The sequence below is a fragment of the Benincasa hispida genome, chromosome 1 (genome assembly GCF_009727055.1).
Source record: "Benincasa hispida cultivar B227 chromosome 1, ASM972705v1, whole genome shotgun sequence".
NCBI lineage: Eukaryota > Viridiplantae > Streptophyta > Magnoliopsida > Cucurbitales > Cucurbitaceae > Benincasa > Benincasa hispida.
The window spans coordinates 93,132,135-93,147,097 of NC_052349.1; the positions used below are offsets into that span (position 1 = coordinate 93,132,135).

Genomic DNA, 14,963 nt, shown 5'->3' on the forward strand with positions numbered 1-14,963 from the left:
CATACCGGAGTAGTACTCTATAAAGTATTTGTTGTTGCTTATTGCTTTCTAGTCCACTACAATCTTTCTTTCTTTATTCACACTCACAAAACTTCTTACGAAAACCTTTTTCTTAAACCCGTTTTCTAAAACCGTTTTCCCTAAAATGGGGGTGGAGGTTGCGAGAGGCACTCGGTGTGCCATCGGCAGTCCGTATTCGAGTTGGCTTACTTGTTTGTGAGTGGAACAATGCCAAACAATCGCTAAGAGAAGCTTCCGAAAGAGCGATTGTGACACATGGGCGGGCCCTCTTCTACTTCCCAGCGACCATCGCGGTCGAAAACCCATCAAAAACCACCCAAAAAACCAAAACTCCCTCAAAACCAAGGCAACAGTGCCCTTCTTCCTCCACGGCTGCCAAGAAACCTTTATACCAAACCTGCCCCACCACCGTTCATTTCCAAATATTTACTCCGGTGGGTGCAACGCATGACCCTATCCCTGCTTATCTCCATAACGCGCCATCGCCGCAGTGCATCACCTCCCCACTATCCATCCAACCCTTAGCCACCATTTACCCGATTGAAGTAGAAGTAACCAGCCAACCCTTCCGCCGCGTTCATCCATTATCATTTCATCACCTAGGTCGCCGCATACCCCATCCGGCACCCCACCAATCACTCCACCAAGGCCCAACTCTGTAAGTCTTGTGTCAGAGCGAAACATCAAGGAACTAGCGAAATTGGCTCAGAGAGACGGACAGGCGATGGAAGAAGAGAGAAAATGAAGGGTTGCGCACTTTATAGGTCTGGGGAGAGAGAGTGGTGACGTCAGGCAGCGCCTGATGTCCGCATTTATTGCGAAGTCGAAAAGATGTGCCTAGGGCTTCCAAGCACTCGAGTGTTTTGCGTTTTCGAGATGCGTCCTTTCGATTTGGTTCATGCATTAGACTTTAGTTCAACACGTCAGTTTATTCCCAACCTAAGCTTCTTCCGATTGTACACAACATTTTTTTTATTTAAAATAAAATTAAATAATACTCTTAAACTAGAAAGTAATAACATTCATTAATCAACTTAAAACGTAGAGACAAGCAACAATGAGTAAACACAAACGCAGTGCTAAAATACATAATGCAAAAGAAATGAAGATAGAAGAAGCGTCCCTAGAATATGTGTCGATGTGAATGTAGGGATGCTTCGACGCAAGCCTCAATTGGCTTCGCGTAATACGAGGGATGAATTTTGTCGTTCTACACCATCTTCAAAGTATGGCTTCACTCCTCGCCCATTTACCTTGAGCGTACTTATGCCATCCTCCCGCGTCAGCTCTACTGCTCCTTTGGTATTCCTCGAGGTTTCCCTGCTGCTGAGCAAGACTCTAGGCTGCCGATTCTTCAATTCACTCAAAATCTGCCCCACTTGTATCTCCAGAGTTCTGATGGAAGACGTCTGACTTTTTAGCAATGTGTCGTTTGGGCGATATACTCCTTTAAGAAGTTCTTAAGCGGAGATCTTGAACTCGACGCATAGCCTCCTCGATTAAAGGGTTGTTGGTGCGACTGTTGCATTGGCTGGAATCCAGGCGACGGTCCTTGCCTCTGCTGCTGGTTTACCCCTGAGTGGTGTGGCTCATGTTGATTACCTGCCCAAGAAAAATTTGGATGGTTCCTCCATCTTGGATTGTATGTGTTTGAGAATGGGTTATTTTTAATGAAGCATACCGATTGCGGATTTTGTGGGCAATCAGAATAGGAATGGGGATCTTCATAGCCCACACAGCTAACAATGGGTTATGTGAATGTTTCTACCTGATTTACCTTTTGCTGATTTGATGCATTCCCTAGTGACATATTCTGCAAAAGGTTTGTCGTAGTAGCCATTTGTGCAGAGAGTGTGGCTATTGCGTTAGAATCTATAGAATTCACATTCTGAGATCGCCTCTTCCTTTCTACTCTTGCATCGTAAGTGTCATCCACCCATTCCATATTATGCTTGGCAATGTGGTCCAATATTTCCTTAGCTTCAGTATTATATTTGTCCATGATACCACCAGCTGCAGCTGCCTCGGCTGCCATCTAAGATGCTCTGTTTAATCCGCCATAAAAAGTCTCCATCTGGATGGTTAACGGTAATCCATGATTGGGGCAATTCTTGACTAATCCTTTGAAACGCTCCCATGCGGCGCTCAAGGTTTCAGCTTCTTCTTGCTCAAAGTTCATGATCTCTCTCCACCTCCTTGTGTTGGTGGTGGTGGGAAGTATTTCTACACGAATTTCTCCACCAACTTTTCCCAGGTTGTGATCTCACCAGGCTCCAAAGAACTTACCAATTTCTTTGCGTTGTCACGTAGAGAATATGGGAATAAAGATAGCCTGATAGCTTCTGGGGTGATTCTAGGAATCACAAATGAGTTGCACGTTTCCAGGAAACGTTTCATGTGGGCATGAGGGTCTTCTCCCTGAGCACCCCTAAATTGTCCAGCTATTTGGAGCATTTGTAACATCACAGATTTCATCTCAAATCTTGTCCCATCTAGCGTTGGATATATGATCCCGGGTGAGAAATCATACAACACAGGAGATGCATACTCCTTCATGGGACGCGTGCTACTGTTGGCCATTATGATAGGATTTTGCGAAGCGTGGGCTAGTTGTTGAGCTAAGTTTTGATTTTCTTGTTTGTCAACCATTTTTTGTTGCCTGGTTTGTTGTCTGAGCAGTTGTTGCCTTAACCTACAATGACGATTAGATCAATTTCTTCGTCGGAAGGTCCTTTCAACTTCGGGGTCTTATACAAGTTCAAGAGTGCTCTCTTGGCTCATAAACGTTTACAAGCTTTGGCTTAGCTCATAATACTCCCTCAGTTGAAGTGTTCCTACAAAAGATACAAGAAAAATTTCAAGTTAGTTTTGTTGCTGAATCCCCGGCAACGGTACCAAAAACTTGTTCCATTGATTTCATGATTCAAGCATAAGAGTGTATTGTATAAAATAATTTGGAAAAATAAGTATGAATGATGCATTGATGCGTTGATGCGTTGATGTGTTGATGCGTTAGTAATGTGTTGATGCATTAGAGATTTAGATTTAAAGCTAACACAGACAATGCGTTGTAACTATTGTAGAGATATCCTAAGTGTATGGAGAAATGAGTTATTTACACTAAGGTGCTATGTGTGTGTGCAAGAAGATACAAAAGTGTCGAGTAGAGAATGATGGGTCCTGTGAAAATGGATTTTGATGTAAGTGATATGCGTCGATCTAAGTTGGATGTACACGAACAAGAATATGATGCGAATGAGATGATTTGTTTCTCCGTTTATGTGTTAGACTCTATTCGACACTTCTCAATGCGAATATTATACAATACCTATCTCTTGGATGTATGCGTTGAACACAAGATGCAATAAAACACCATGAGTCTATCTCTAGATGTACTAGGCGTTCTAACTTGATGTTGGCTTACTTATTCTCTCGAATAGTTTAAGCTAAAGATTCTTTTACCAATTGATTTAGTTGGCTTAAGCGTTTGAAATGAAATTTTGCATGAAGTATAGATGCATCCAACATAAACAAGAAATAAACAATGGCAAAGTATGATAGATCAAATATATGAATTTATAAAGAAATCGATTGTTTTTACAAAACCAATACTTAATTAGATGAAAGGATGAAAGCGATAGGTAAGATGAAATGAAATGAGTCAAGCCGCAGAGTACAATCTCTTGTCCTCTTTGGCTCAATTTTAGTTGTGTACAACCACTTGTGTAAGAAATGGAAGAAGTGTCTCTCTCGCGCTTGGCTTCCTCCACTCCTTGATCAGCGATGGTGGTAGTTCTCTTCCCTCTTGCTCTTCTCGACACCACAGCACAGCTCTAAAGATCTAAAACCAAGACTAAGCTAACACTGATACTAAAACTGAGAGTTGAGAACTTGAACTTCTGAACCTTTAACTCTGGTGGGATTTCTTCTATTTATAGGCATTGGTCTTCTCCAGCTTGATGATAGGCAACATTAAATTCCATACCCTGGTCAGCCGTCTGACACTTAGACGCTTTTCAGACGCCGCCCGCTGCAGGTGCCCATGCTTGCAAGTGTTGATTTGACACAAACAACTTGAATCAATGAATCTTCCTTGGGTTGAATCCCTCTGACGCATGGCCCATGTGTTAGATTTTACCTGCGACACTTTTCTTAATCATGCGTTAGCCTCTTATTGAAATCCTGCAATATCATGCGTTAGTGCCACAGTACTTTAGCAATAAACATTCTTTTGCATGAGTTTGATGATGTTCGAGTAATTCCATGCATTTCTTCTAAAAATGATGAGATTTTATCATTAAAGATCCTAATTGTTCCAACTTATGAGCCACAATAACTTATTTCTACAAGTTTCCAGCCACCATAGAAAAAGGAGCTTAGCCATATAAAGAGTTCACCATACAGAAGATAGTTAGTCGTTGTTCATAGTTTTCTTACACTTAGAAGGCGAAGGTGAGTGAAGAGAGAAGACGACGGAGGATCGTTCCTAGTCAGCTCGAGAGAGTGCCAGGAAGCGTCCAGAATGGAGAGAGGGTCAACTCTTGCAAAAACAAGATTATTCTTTTGGGCAGAGTAGAGAAAAATGCAATGTAAAAACCTTGGGAAGCAAGACATTGCTACCAGGCTCCCTATCCCTACTTCCCATTGTTATTTTGTATTTTGATTTCATTTGTAAAATGGAAATTGCATCTCTTATCTGTTCACTCTCTTTACATTTCGTATGAGTAACTCCGGATGGGTTGAGAAAGCACATAGCTAGCATGACCTAAGATCTTCATTGTATGCGATCATCTTGTCTTATGTATGCATCCATCACCCCTTTAGAGCTCATCAAGAGAGAGTCTAAAGAAAGAATCTAGGCTTGAGAGAGCTAAGTTAGAATCTAGGCTTGAGAAAGTTAGATAGAACCACATAAGCAAGAGATTAAATCTTAGAGATAAGTTCTGTTTGCTAACATGCATCGCATGCACCGTAGAAATAGGTTATGGTAGTATGCGGTTGCCTTGTGTATGTGTGTGTCATTCATCATTGCATAGACAAGAATAAAGGCTTATACGTAAGTCCTATAGACATCATCACATACATCGCATGCATCTTGAAACTAGGAGTTGTAACATTTTCATTGAGAAATGATTTACTGTTGTATGTGTGTAGCATGATTGCATAACGTGAACGCAATCTTAGGAAGTGTTAGCTAAATCCCTTCTCAACCCGTTCCCTTGCATACTCATTGTAACTTTCATTCTTATTAACTCATTCTCAATTCCGCTGCATGGAGTCTATATCTTAAACAAACATACCAACCAACTCATTGTTTTATTTGTCACCGCAAAGAAAATCTGAAATCACCTTCGCATACTATCTCTATAGTCCCTGTGTTCGACCCTGGGCTTACCAGGCAACTTAGTAGGATTTATACTTGGATCTTGCTAGGAAAACTTGCATGCACAACGCATACACCACCAACGGAATATACACCATTATTTCATCATATTCACAACGCATCTATCTATAGGGTGCATGAATTGTGTATTAGCAAATAGAACTTATGTCTAAGCTTCTATTCTTGCTTATGCGATTCAATCTGACTTTCTCAAGCCTAGATTTAGTTTTTAGACTACTCTCTCGAGTATGTTCAAATGATGAATGATGCAGTCATTAGACAAGGTAATCACATAAAACATGGTTGACATAAGATTATTCCTATCTCTAGGAACACTGCTTACTTCGCTTAGTGAGTTCCATTAGTTACCCTCTCGGGCAGTTAGTCGCCACTGATCATCTCATAAGCAAGCATTGTGATCACTCATAGACAAGTGTTGCTTCAGCCTCACAATAAGCAAATAGGATTTTCTCAGAATACCCGTGCAACGCACACCTCTCTGTGGTTTGCTACATGCTTCATATGTCTATGCCGCATGATTAAGTATGCGATACTCTAGCAATCTTACTTAGTCATTGCAATGAAAGTAAAGGATGATAAGAAGAGGTAAATGAAGATGGAATCGAAGGAGATAAAGAAATGCATTGAATGATTGAAGGTCTCACGATGCAAACCAATGAAGGAGACCGTATGATATGTTAACACATATCTCTCTCCCACTTACTATAAATACTCTCTATATTCACCTTGATATTAACTCATGCAAAACCATCCGAAGGGGGACGCTCCCAAAGGCACCTCAAGGCCAAGCACGAGTCTCACAGTATGAACATTAAGGGAAAAACATGAGTGGAAAAATTGACATATCAAATACACCTTTATCCTCCCACTCAGTATTTTTAAACCTAGGATTTCTTTCTTAGATAAATTTGGCTAATTAATTTATCTAAGTGATTGTTCACGTTGTCCAACATAACTCTTACATTCGATAGTGAATAATAATGATTCTTGTTTATTAAAAAATTTAATAAATCCTAGTCATTCATTGAATACTTATAACAAATTTATCTAGTTCACCTTCCAGGCCAGTTCCCAGGTAGGGATGTTCCATTTCTATCAACTTAAAAATCTCATCCTAGTCAAAACCTTCCTTAAACAAAGTTTCCTTATTGATAAATTTGTTATAAATTTAATCTTTTATTTAATCTAATTTAATCCTATTAAATAGAATTAAAAGATTAAACATATTTCTAATCGTATTAGAAAATTGATTAACATAGGTCTAATGGTGAAATCAATTTTAAACTATTTAAAACTGACATTTAAATGGATATATTTATGTGTCCATTGGATATAACTAATCAACAATTGTTGACCCTTCATAAATTGCTTGTATGTACATTTGGATCAAAATTATCGTTTTTCCATTGTAATTACCTATAACTCCTTAACTATCACTCATCCCTCTAATAAATAATAAGTTAGAGTTTAACTATAAACAAACCCCTCTCTGATCAGGAGAGGATGTGGTGCCACATTGTTCAAGCCCCAGAATCAACCCCTAAGGGAGCAACTTCTCTACTTACTCTATCAATAGGGAAAGAGTGAATTTCTTCTTGTGTAGCTGCATTCTTAGCTCCCCAATCAAATGAATCCCCAAAATGGTAGGCATATTGAGTCGGCAAAATTAGCCACTCTCACTCATGCAAAACAAAGGACCATTTTCATATACAGGAGTTCATAACTTACTCAGGATGTAGTCAAGTCACCCATGGTCATCCTATGAAATCTATGTCTCTTCTAGCGACAGTGTTATAAAAAGAGACTATTCATTTTGTGGTCTGGTCTTATACAAACTCTTTGTATAGGATACCCCCGCTCGCATGTCTCCACATGAATGATCAGTGATAACTATTAGAAATGCAAGTTATTGTAGCCTTTTACTTAGAATAATGAGATTAGAAAAGCAGAATATGCATTAATCTTAATAGGAATTCATGCTTAAAAGGATACTTGCATTAAATACATTCAAAATCCCTACTGACCAGTTATCATGAGTTAACATGCGCCGAAGTCTATATTTTGAAGTTATCGCAGGAGTTGATCACATGTGCTGATCTTGATGAAGAAAAGCTGATCGTATGCCTTGGGATCTCTGACACTGACTTAGTGGATATTCTGCCTTAGCTTCAGAAGGTTGACCATGATGACATCGCTGACATTCTCACCTATCTTATCAGTGATGGTGACTTTCTAAGAGTAGTATTGCCAAAGTAATCTGTGGATGGCTCTATATAGAGCCTTGATGCGCGAGACAAAGGCTCCGGATTTTGCCTGAGCTCTCCACTTAAGATAAATTTATATGATCACAAATGAAAAAAAAAGAGAGATTATTTTCTGAGAGTCCTTCATCTCCACCATTCCCTCTAAGTGTCAGCCGAAATCTCGCTGGACTAGAGCTTAAGAGAGCCTCTCCACTTCATTCTGCCATCAAACACCAATAGCCTTGACAATCACCTATTTGAAGCAAGAGATTGTTGATAACACCTTTTCATTCATTTTGTTTCTCATCTTTATCAATTGCATTACATTTCGAACTAAAAAATTATTTCATTTGTAATCGACACTTCTAGTTATATATATATATATATATACTTCATATATTTCTACACATCATGACTACATCTATTGTCTTTTTTCTTTTTGCCATCTTCTCCTTTATTGCCATGAGTAACTAATTCTCTATGGGGTAAAGGGGAAATTCAATATCATGAGCTAAGTTGAGAGTTCCAAAAGTTAATCTTGTTTTCTTATTGTGAGGCTATGAAAATGCTTGCCTATGATTATTCATATAATCAAGTAGCTATAACTAACTACCCGAGAGGGTAAGTAGTTGTGGAACTCACTAAACAATGTAAGAAGTAGTTCTAGAGATAGAAATAACCTTACGACTAATGCAACATCATCCATGCATCATAGAGAAATGACAAATGTGGCTGACCACTAAGAGGTGTGCGATGGACGGATGACGTAGTCCTGAATTACTTTTGATGTCAACTTAGGGACTTGATATTGGCTTCCACCAAACCCTATCTTCTCCATTCATTTTTACACACGTCAAAAGCTACTGACTATCGCAACATTCTCATATCTAGTTTCTATCTACTCTTAGTTTGTTTAGATAATAATAGCATAGTCTTTATCGCATGATTTCTCCCTTTATGGTACATTGTTAGTTTTCGACCAGGGATCATTCTGAGAAACTTGTGACCTTGTTATACTTGGCAAGTCACAAGAAAACTTGTGATAGGAATGCATACTTGCATACATTAGCGCATTGTCCGTTGAGCTTAAATGTACACAAAATCACATAATTACAACAAGTTTAGCACAACGAGATTTTTAAAAGCAACAACCAGGATCAGATTATTTGTAGCACTTTATAACACTTGTAAGAACTACAAAATGGGTCATATCCGTAGACTAGGATAAGGTACCCAACCTTATCTATCTACTATAGACCATTTAGGTTTTATTTAAACATGATCCACCTGTATGTCTCTACATACATGTCTAAATTGCATAAAATAACCTAGGATCTTAGTTTATTGGATTGAGTGAATGCACATTAATTAAGTTGTGTTAATCAAAATATTTTAGGTTAATCAACGCATGTGTTACTGCCAAAGAAGCATAGGAGATTCTGTTGTGGCTTATAAGGGAACATCGAAAGTAAAAATGTCAAAGTTGCAGATTTTGACAATGAAATTTGAATCTCTCAAAATACATGATGATGAGAGTGTGTCTGAGTTTAATGTTCGTCTTCTTAATATCACGAATGAATCCTTTGCTTTTGGTGAAAAATTTTCTATAAAGAAACTGGTTTGTAAAGTTCTTTGCTCTCACTCCAAAAGGTTTGATATGAAAGTTACTACAATGAAAATTGATGAGTTGTTCGGGTCTCTACAAACATTTGAAATTACCTTAGGTGAAAAAATAGAAAATAAGGTCAAGGGAATTGCACTCAAATCCTCTAAAAATGATGACAACTCAGCATGTAAGTCCAAAGATTCTGATGAGAATCTTGTGGAATCCATATCTCTTCTGGAAAAGCAGTTTGGTAAGGCACTTAGAGATTGGGACAAGCGTACCTCTTCTCGAGGTCCTTATGCTCCTCCACATGCCAAAGACATGAGTAACACCATCATTAATAATGTTCCAAGGCCTAGTAATCAGATGAACAAGAAAAACGAAAATGATAAAGGAGGCAGTAGTGGTCAAGGTTCTTGTGAAAGAAACTTTATATGTCGGGAGTGTGAAGGGTTTAGACACTTTCAGGCAGAATGCCCCAATTTTCTTAGAAGACAGAAAAAGGGATTCTCAGCTATCTTGTCTAATGAGGAAACTGACTCAAGCAGTGACTCAAACGAAGAAGTTTGTGCTCTTGTAGGGAGTCTCCCCATTGATTGTCTTAAAGATTCTATCACACTATTAATTCTGATGATCTTAATTCGAGGCCTTTATTGGTCTTAACTTTCTCGATTCAAGGCAAGCTTCCCTATGAGGAAGTCTATCAAATGTGGATTAAAGACTCTAAAATCTTTAACTATAAAAAAAGAAAGAATTGATAAATTTACTGATGATAACTATCGCCTACTTAGCACCATTTCTGATCTTAAGAAAGAGCTACAAGTCACCAAGAAAGACCTTGACAATATGTCAAACTCAGTTTGAATGCTCAAATCTGGCACAGATAATTTGAATAAAATTCTTTCCTCTGGGAAAAACATTACTAACAAACAAGACATTGGTTTCAAAAAGACTGAAAAGCAAACCTTCAAAGGAGAAACATCTCATTAAAATATTTGTTCCAGCCAAGGATACTATGATATCTGATCCTTTGGCTGAGTTAACCAAGAGACCCTTATATGCTCACGATCAGTTTGTTAAAAAATGGTGGATCTGTCACCATTGTGGGAAAGAAGGTCATATTCGACCTTTTTGTTACAAATTATTGAGATGTCAGAGTTACTTACCTTGGTAGAATTGTTCATGGATCCTTTCTTCATGGAGGCATCATTAAAAGGCTAAATTGATGTGGAGAGTTAAACGATGTCCGGATCGCTCTGATGCAAAATTTCATGTTGTTTTTACTTCTCTTCGAGCCTCATCTAAAGAAAATTGGTACTTCGATAGTGGGTGCTCAAGACATATGACAAGTGAAAGATCATTTATTAAGAATATTCAAACTTGTGGGTTTGGTCATGTTAATTTTGGGGATGGAGCAATCAGTAAACTCCTAGGTAAAGGGCAACTTTCCTACTCAGGTCTTCCCTCTTTAGAAGACATGTTCCTTGTTGAAGGATTGACTGCATACTTAATAAGCATAAGCCAATTTTGTGATTAGGGTCTTTTTGTAGAATTCTCTAAAGATCAATGTCTTGTAGTATCTCCAAATGACAAGACCATTATGACAGGAACTCATTCATCTAATAACTGCTACCTCTGGTCTCCTAATGTTGGAACCAAAGTCTATCGTATTGTGAGAAGCAATGATGCTGATATTTGGCATAAGTGGTTAGGGCATGTTAGTCTCTATTCTATCAGAAAGTCTATTGCTAGAGAAGCTATTTTAGGGATACCTTCCTTGTCTGAAGATGGTGATGTTATTTGTACTTGAGCTTCTTCACATGGATCTAATGGGACCCATGCAGGTCAAAAGTCTAAGAGGTAAACAATATGTTTTTGTTTGTGTTAATGATTTTTGTCGTGTGACCTAGGTACAATTTATATGTGATAAATCCAACACTTTTCAAGTCTATTAGACTCTTTGTCGTCAACTTCAACGAGACCAAGGGTTACAAATTTTACAAATCTAATCTGATCGTGGAAAAGAGTTTGAGAATTCTCAATTTGAGATTTTATGCCATACTAAAGGTATTCAACATGAATTTTCATCCCCCACAACTCCTCAGCAAAATGGAGTTGTTGAAAGAAAGAATAAAACTCTACAAGAAATGGCCAAGAACTATGTTACATGCAAAGAACTTGCCTCTACACTTTTGGGTTGAAGCCCTAAATACAACATGTCATATTCATACTCACATCTCTATTCGTCTTGGCACCATAAGCATGAATTATGAAATTTGAAAAGGGTGCAAACCAAATGTAAAGTATTTCCATGTTTTTGGAAGTCTGTATTATATTCTTCCTGCTAGAAACTTGAGAAAAAAATGGGATTCGAAGTCTGACAAAGGCATCTTTTTGGACTATTCCTCAAACAGTCGTGTGTATCGAGTGTTCAATAAACGCACTTGAAGTGTGATGGAATCTATAAATGTAATTATTAATGATATGCAAAATTTAGAGGGTTCTCGCGAAAAAGATGAAGATCAATGTGACATGATGCATGATATCACTGTTGTCAATGACATTGTGTCCCCTAAGATTCCTTGTAATGACCTTAATGGAAACAATGATCCAATTATGTTTGACAATGAAGTCGTTCCAATTTCCAGTCACATCCAAAAAAATCATCTACTAAGCAACGTAATTGGGGACCTTGATACTAGTGTCAGTACTCGCAAAAAGGAGAAAATTGATTACCTTAAGATGATAGGGAATACGTGTTTTACATCTCCCATTGAGCCCAAGAATGTTAATGAGGCTCTGAAAGATGAATTTTTGATGAATGTCATGCAAGAAGAGTTAAATCAATTTCAACAAAATGAAGTATGGGAATTGGTCCCGCATCTAAAGTGTCACAATCGCAATTTCGGAAGCTTCTCTTAGCGATTGTGTGGCACTTGTTCCTGCTCACGAACAAGTCATCCAATCCGATTACGAAACATTGATGGTACACTGGTGCCTCTCACAACCTTTACCCCTATTTTGGGGAAAAGGTTTTAGAAAACGAGTTTGGAGAAAAAGGTTTTCACAAGCATTTTTTAGTATATGAATAGAGAAGAGAAAGATTGTAGTAAGCTAGAAAGCAATGAGCAACAACATCAGCTTTATAATGTACTACTTCTTGTATGGGGAAGTGATGTTAGTCTTATCTCCATATAGTACATTCTGAAAAAAAGTTCAACTGGCATCCTTGCATATGCAAAAGGATGAGCGGTCACTTATAACAAAAATATAAGGAAAGAAAGCTAACTTAACTAATGCAATACATGACATGAAAATATGATAAAGGGGGGTTGGATTGGGCATGCGGCCATGGGTAACAGGCCCTGGACAAGCATAACCGTGACATTCTCCCCCACTTAATTGGTTGACATCCCTATTAACCGACCTTGTTCAAACTCGATGATCGTTGGAGCAACATTCTTCAAGTCCTCCGTGTGCTCCCAACTGATTTCTTTGTCGGGGATGTCCTTTCACTTCACCAAGAACTCTGTCAGTTCTTGTCTTGGTTCTCCAATACAACAAGTACATCTATCCAGAATTTGTGTGACTTCCTTCTCAGCTGAATTCTTCATCGTGACAGGTGGGTGCATCAACATATTCCGCTGCTCGTTATCAGGATCGGGGTGATAGGGCTTCAGAATACTCACTTGGATGACAGGATGGATCTTCATCCACGAGGGTAGCTGAACCCTATACGAGGTTTTCCCTACCTTCTCAATCACTTCCACTGGCCCTTTATAATTTCATACGGGACATTGGTCTCTCTGGCCTCGAAAACGGAATTGTTCTGGTTGCAACTTGATCGGCACTTTGTCCCCAGCTTGGATCTCGAGGGGCCTACGCTTCTAATCAACCCACTTCTTCATTCTTCTTAACATTTTTTCTAGACAGGCGCGTGCTATCTCAGAGGTTTGACTCCACTCCTTGGTGAAGTTATATGCTTGAGGGCTTTTGCCTGCATAGGGATGGTCCACCAGATGTGGCATGAGTGGCTGTTTGCCACATACTATCTCAAAGGGCATCTTTCCAGTTGCGGAGCTTTGCTGACTGTTAAAGCTGAACTGAGCAACATCTAACAATTGGACCTAGTTCTTCTGTTTAAAATCGATAAAATGATGCAGATATTCTTCGAGCATGCTGTTAAAATGTTTAGTCTGGCCATCTGTTTCGGGATGGTAGCTGGAGGAAATATTCAGCATAGATCCCAATATCTTGAACAATTATGTCCAAAAGGTCCCAGTGAATCTTTCGTCCCGATCACTAACAATACTCGCGGGGACACCCCATAATTTCACGATGTGTTTGAAGAATAGTTGGGCAGTCATCACAACTATACACATCTTCGGCGTTGGGATGAATGTGGCATATTTTTAGAACCGGTCAATGATAAAAAGGATCGATTCAAACTCTCTAACCTTAGGCAAGTGGGTGATGAAGTCGAGGGACACACTCTCCCAAGGTCTAGAGGGAACAGGTAGGGGTTCCAACAGACCTGCTAATTTTGCCCTTTCGACTTTATCTTGTTGGAAGACAAGGAAAGTCTTGGTAAATTGCATGACATTGTCTCGAAGGCCCGACCAATAGTAACCTTATTTTAAGAGCACATAAGTTCTCTGCCAATCATTATGTCTTGCCCATGGTGTGTTGTGACACTCTTTCATTAGCGATCTTCGTAGCTACCCAGATTAGGGAATGTAGAGGTGGTTGCCCTTGGTGTACAATAGGTCATCTTCCACCCAAAATTGGCGTGTCTTCCCCTTCTTGGCCAACTGCATAATAGCCTCAGCTGATGTGTCATTTGCCAAGCATGCCTTGACAGTTTCGTGCACTGTTCCATTCAACATACTTTCTTTTAGGTGTGCAAGCATGCATAGGGCAACATGCTCACTCTTTCGGCTAAGGGCATCAGTTGCTTGATTGCATTTCCCTGACCTATGGTCAAATCAGAAATCAAACTCTGCTACAGACTCCTGCCATCATGCCTGCTTTGACGATAACTTTGGCTAATTAAAAAAGTGGCAAATGGAGCCGTTTTCTTTCTTAACTTAGAATTTGGCCCCTAAGAGATACTGTCTCCAGGCCCTCAAGCAATGAACTACTGCCAACATCTCTTTCCCGGAGGCAACATACCTCCATTCTGCATCATTCAATTTTCTACTCTCATATGCAATGGGGTGTCTATCTTGGAGGAGAACACCACCTAACACAAAGTCAGAAGCATCAGTCTCAACTTCAAAAGGTTTGGACACATCGGAAATTCTGAGGACTGGTCCTTCAATCATCATTTTCTTTAAGCCCTCGAAGACGACTTGACATTCGGGTGTCCAACTCCAGTGGTTATCTTTCTTCAACAGCTCGGTCAATGGTCATGCTCTTTTGGAGAATCCTTCTACAAACCTCACATAGTAGTTGGCTAGTCCGAAGAAGGATCGTAATTCTGCCACGGATGTCGGCGCCTTCCAATCTCTTATAGTAGACATCTTACCCTCTTCCATGTCTATATGACCACATTCAATCACGTGGCCGAGGAAATTTATGCGCTCTTGAGCAAAGGAGCATTTCTCTCTCTTTACGTATAGCTAGTTTTTTCTCAGTTTTTCGAAGACTAGTTGGAGGTGGTACCGATGGTCTTCCATTGAGGCACTAT

General features: G+C 39.2%; 1 protein-coding gene and 1 non-coding gene across 2 annotated transcripts; one reads left to right on the forward strand and one right to left on the reverse strand.

Annotated features, from left to right (window-relative positions):
• Window positions 1–2,111: 2,111 nt before the first annotated feature.
• LOC120070475 lies at window positions 2,112–2,215 on the forward strand. Its single transcript, XR_005479969.1, has one exon. It is a non-coding gene; the product is annotated as a small nucleolar RNA R71 (small nucleolar RNA).
• A 29-nt stretch (window positions 2,216–2,244) lies between these two features.
• On the reverse strand, window positions 2,245–2,601 carry LOC120080236. The gene has a single exon (XM_039034825.1). The coding sequence runs from the start codon at window positions 2,599–2,601 to the stop codon at window positions 2,245–2,247; it is 357 nt and encodes a 118-aa protein (XP_038890753.1).
• Between the last annotated feature and the right edge of the window lie 12,362 nt (window positions 2,602–14,963).

Coding starts and splice junctions, on each gene's coding strand:
- LOC120080236 (XM_039034825.1), bottom strand. CDS start 2,601: ATGGCCAACAGTAGCACGCGTCCCATGAAGGAGTATGCATCTCCTGTG.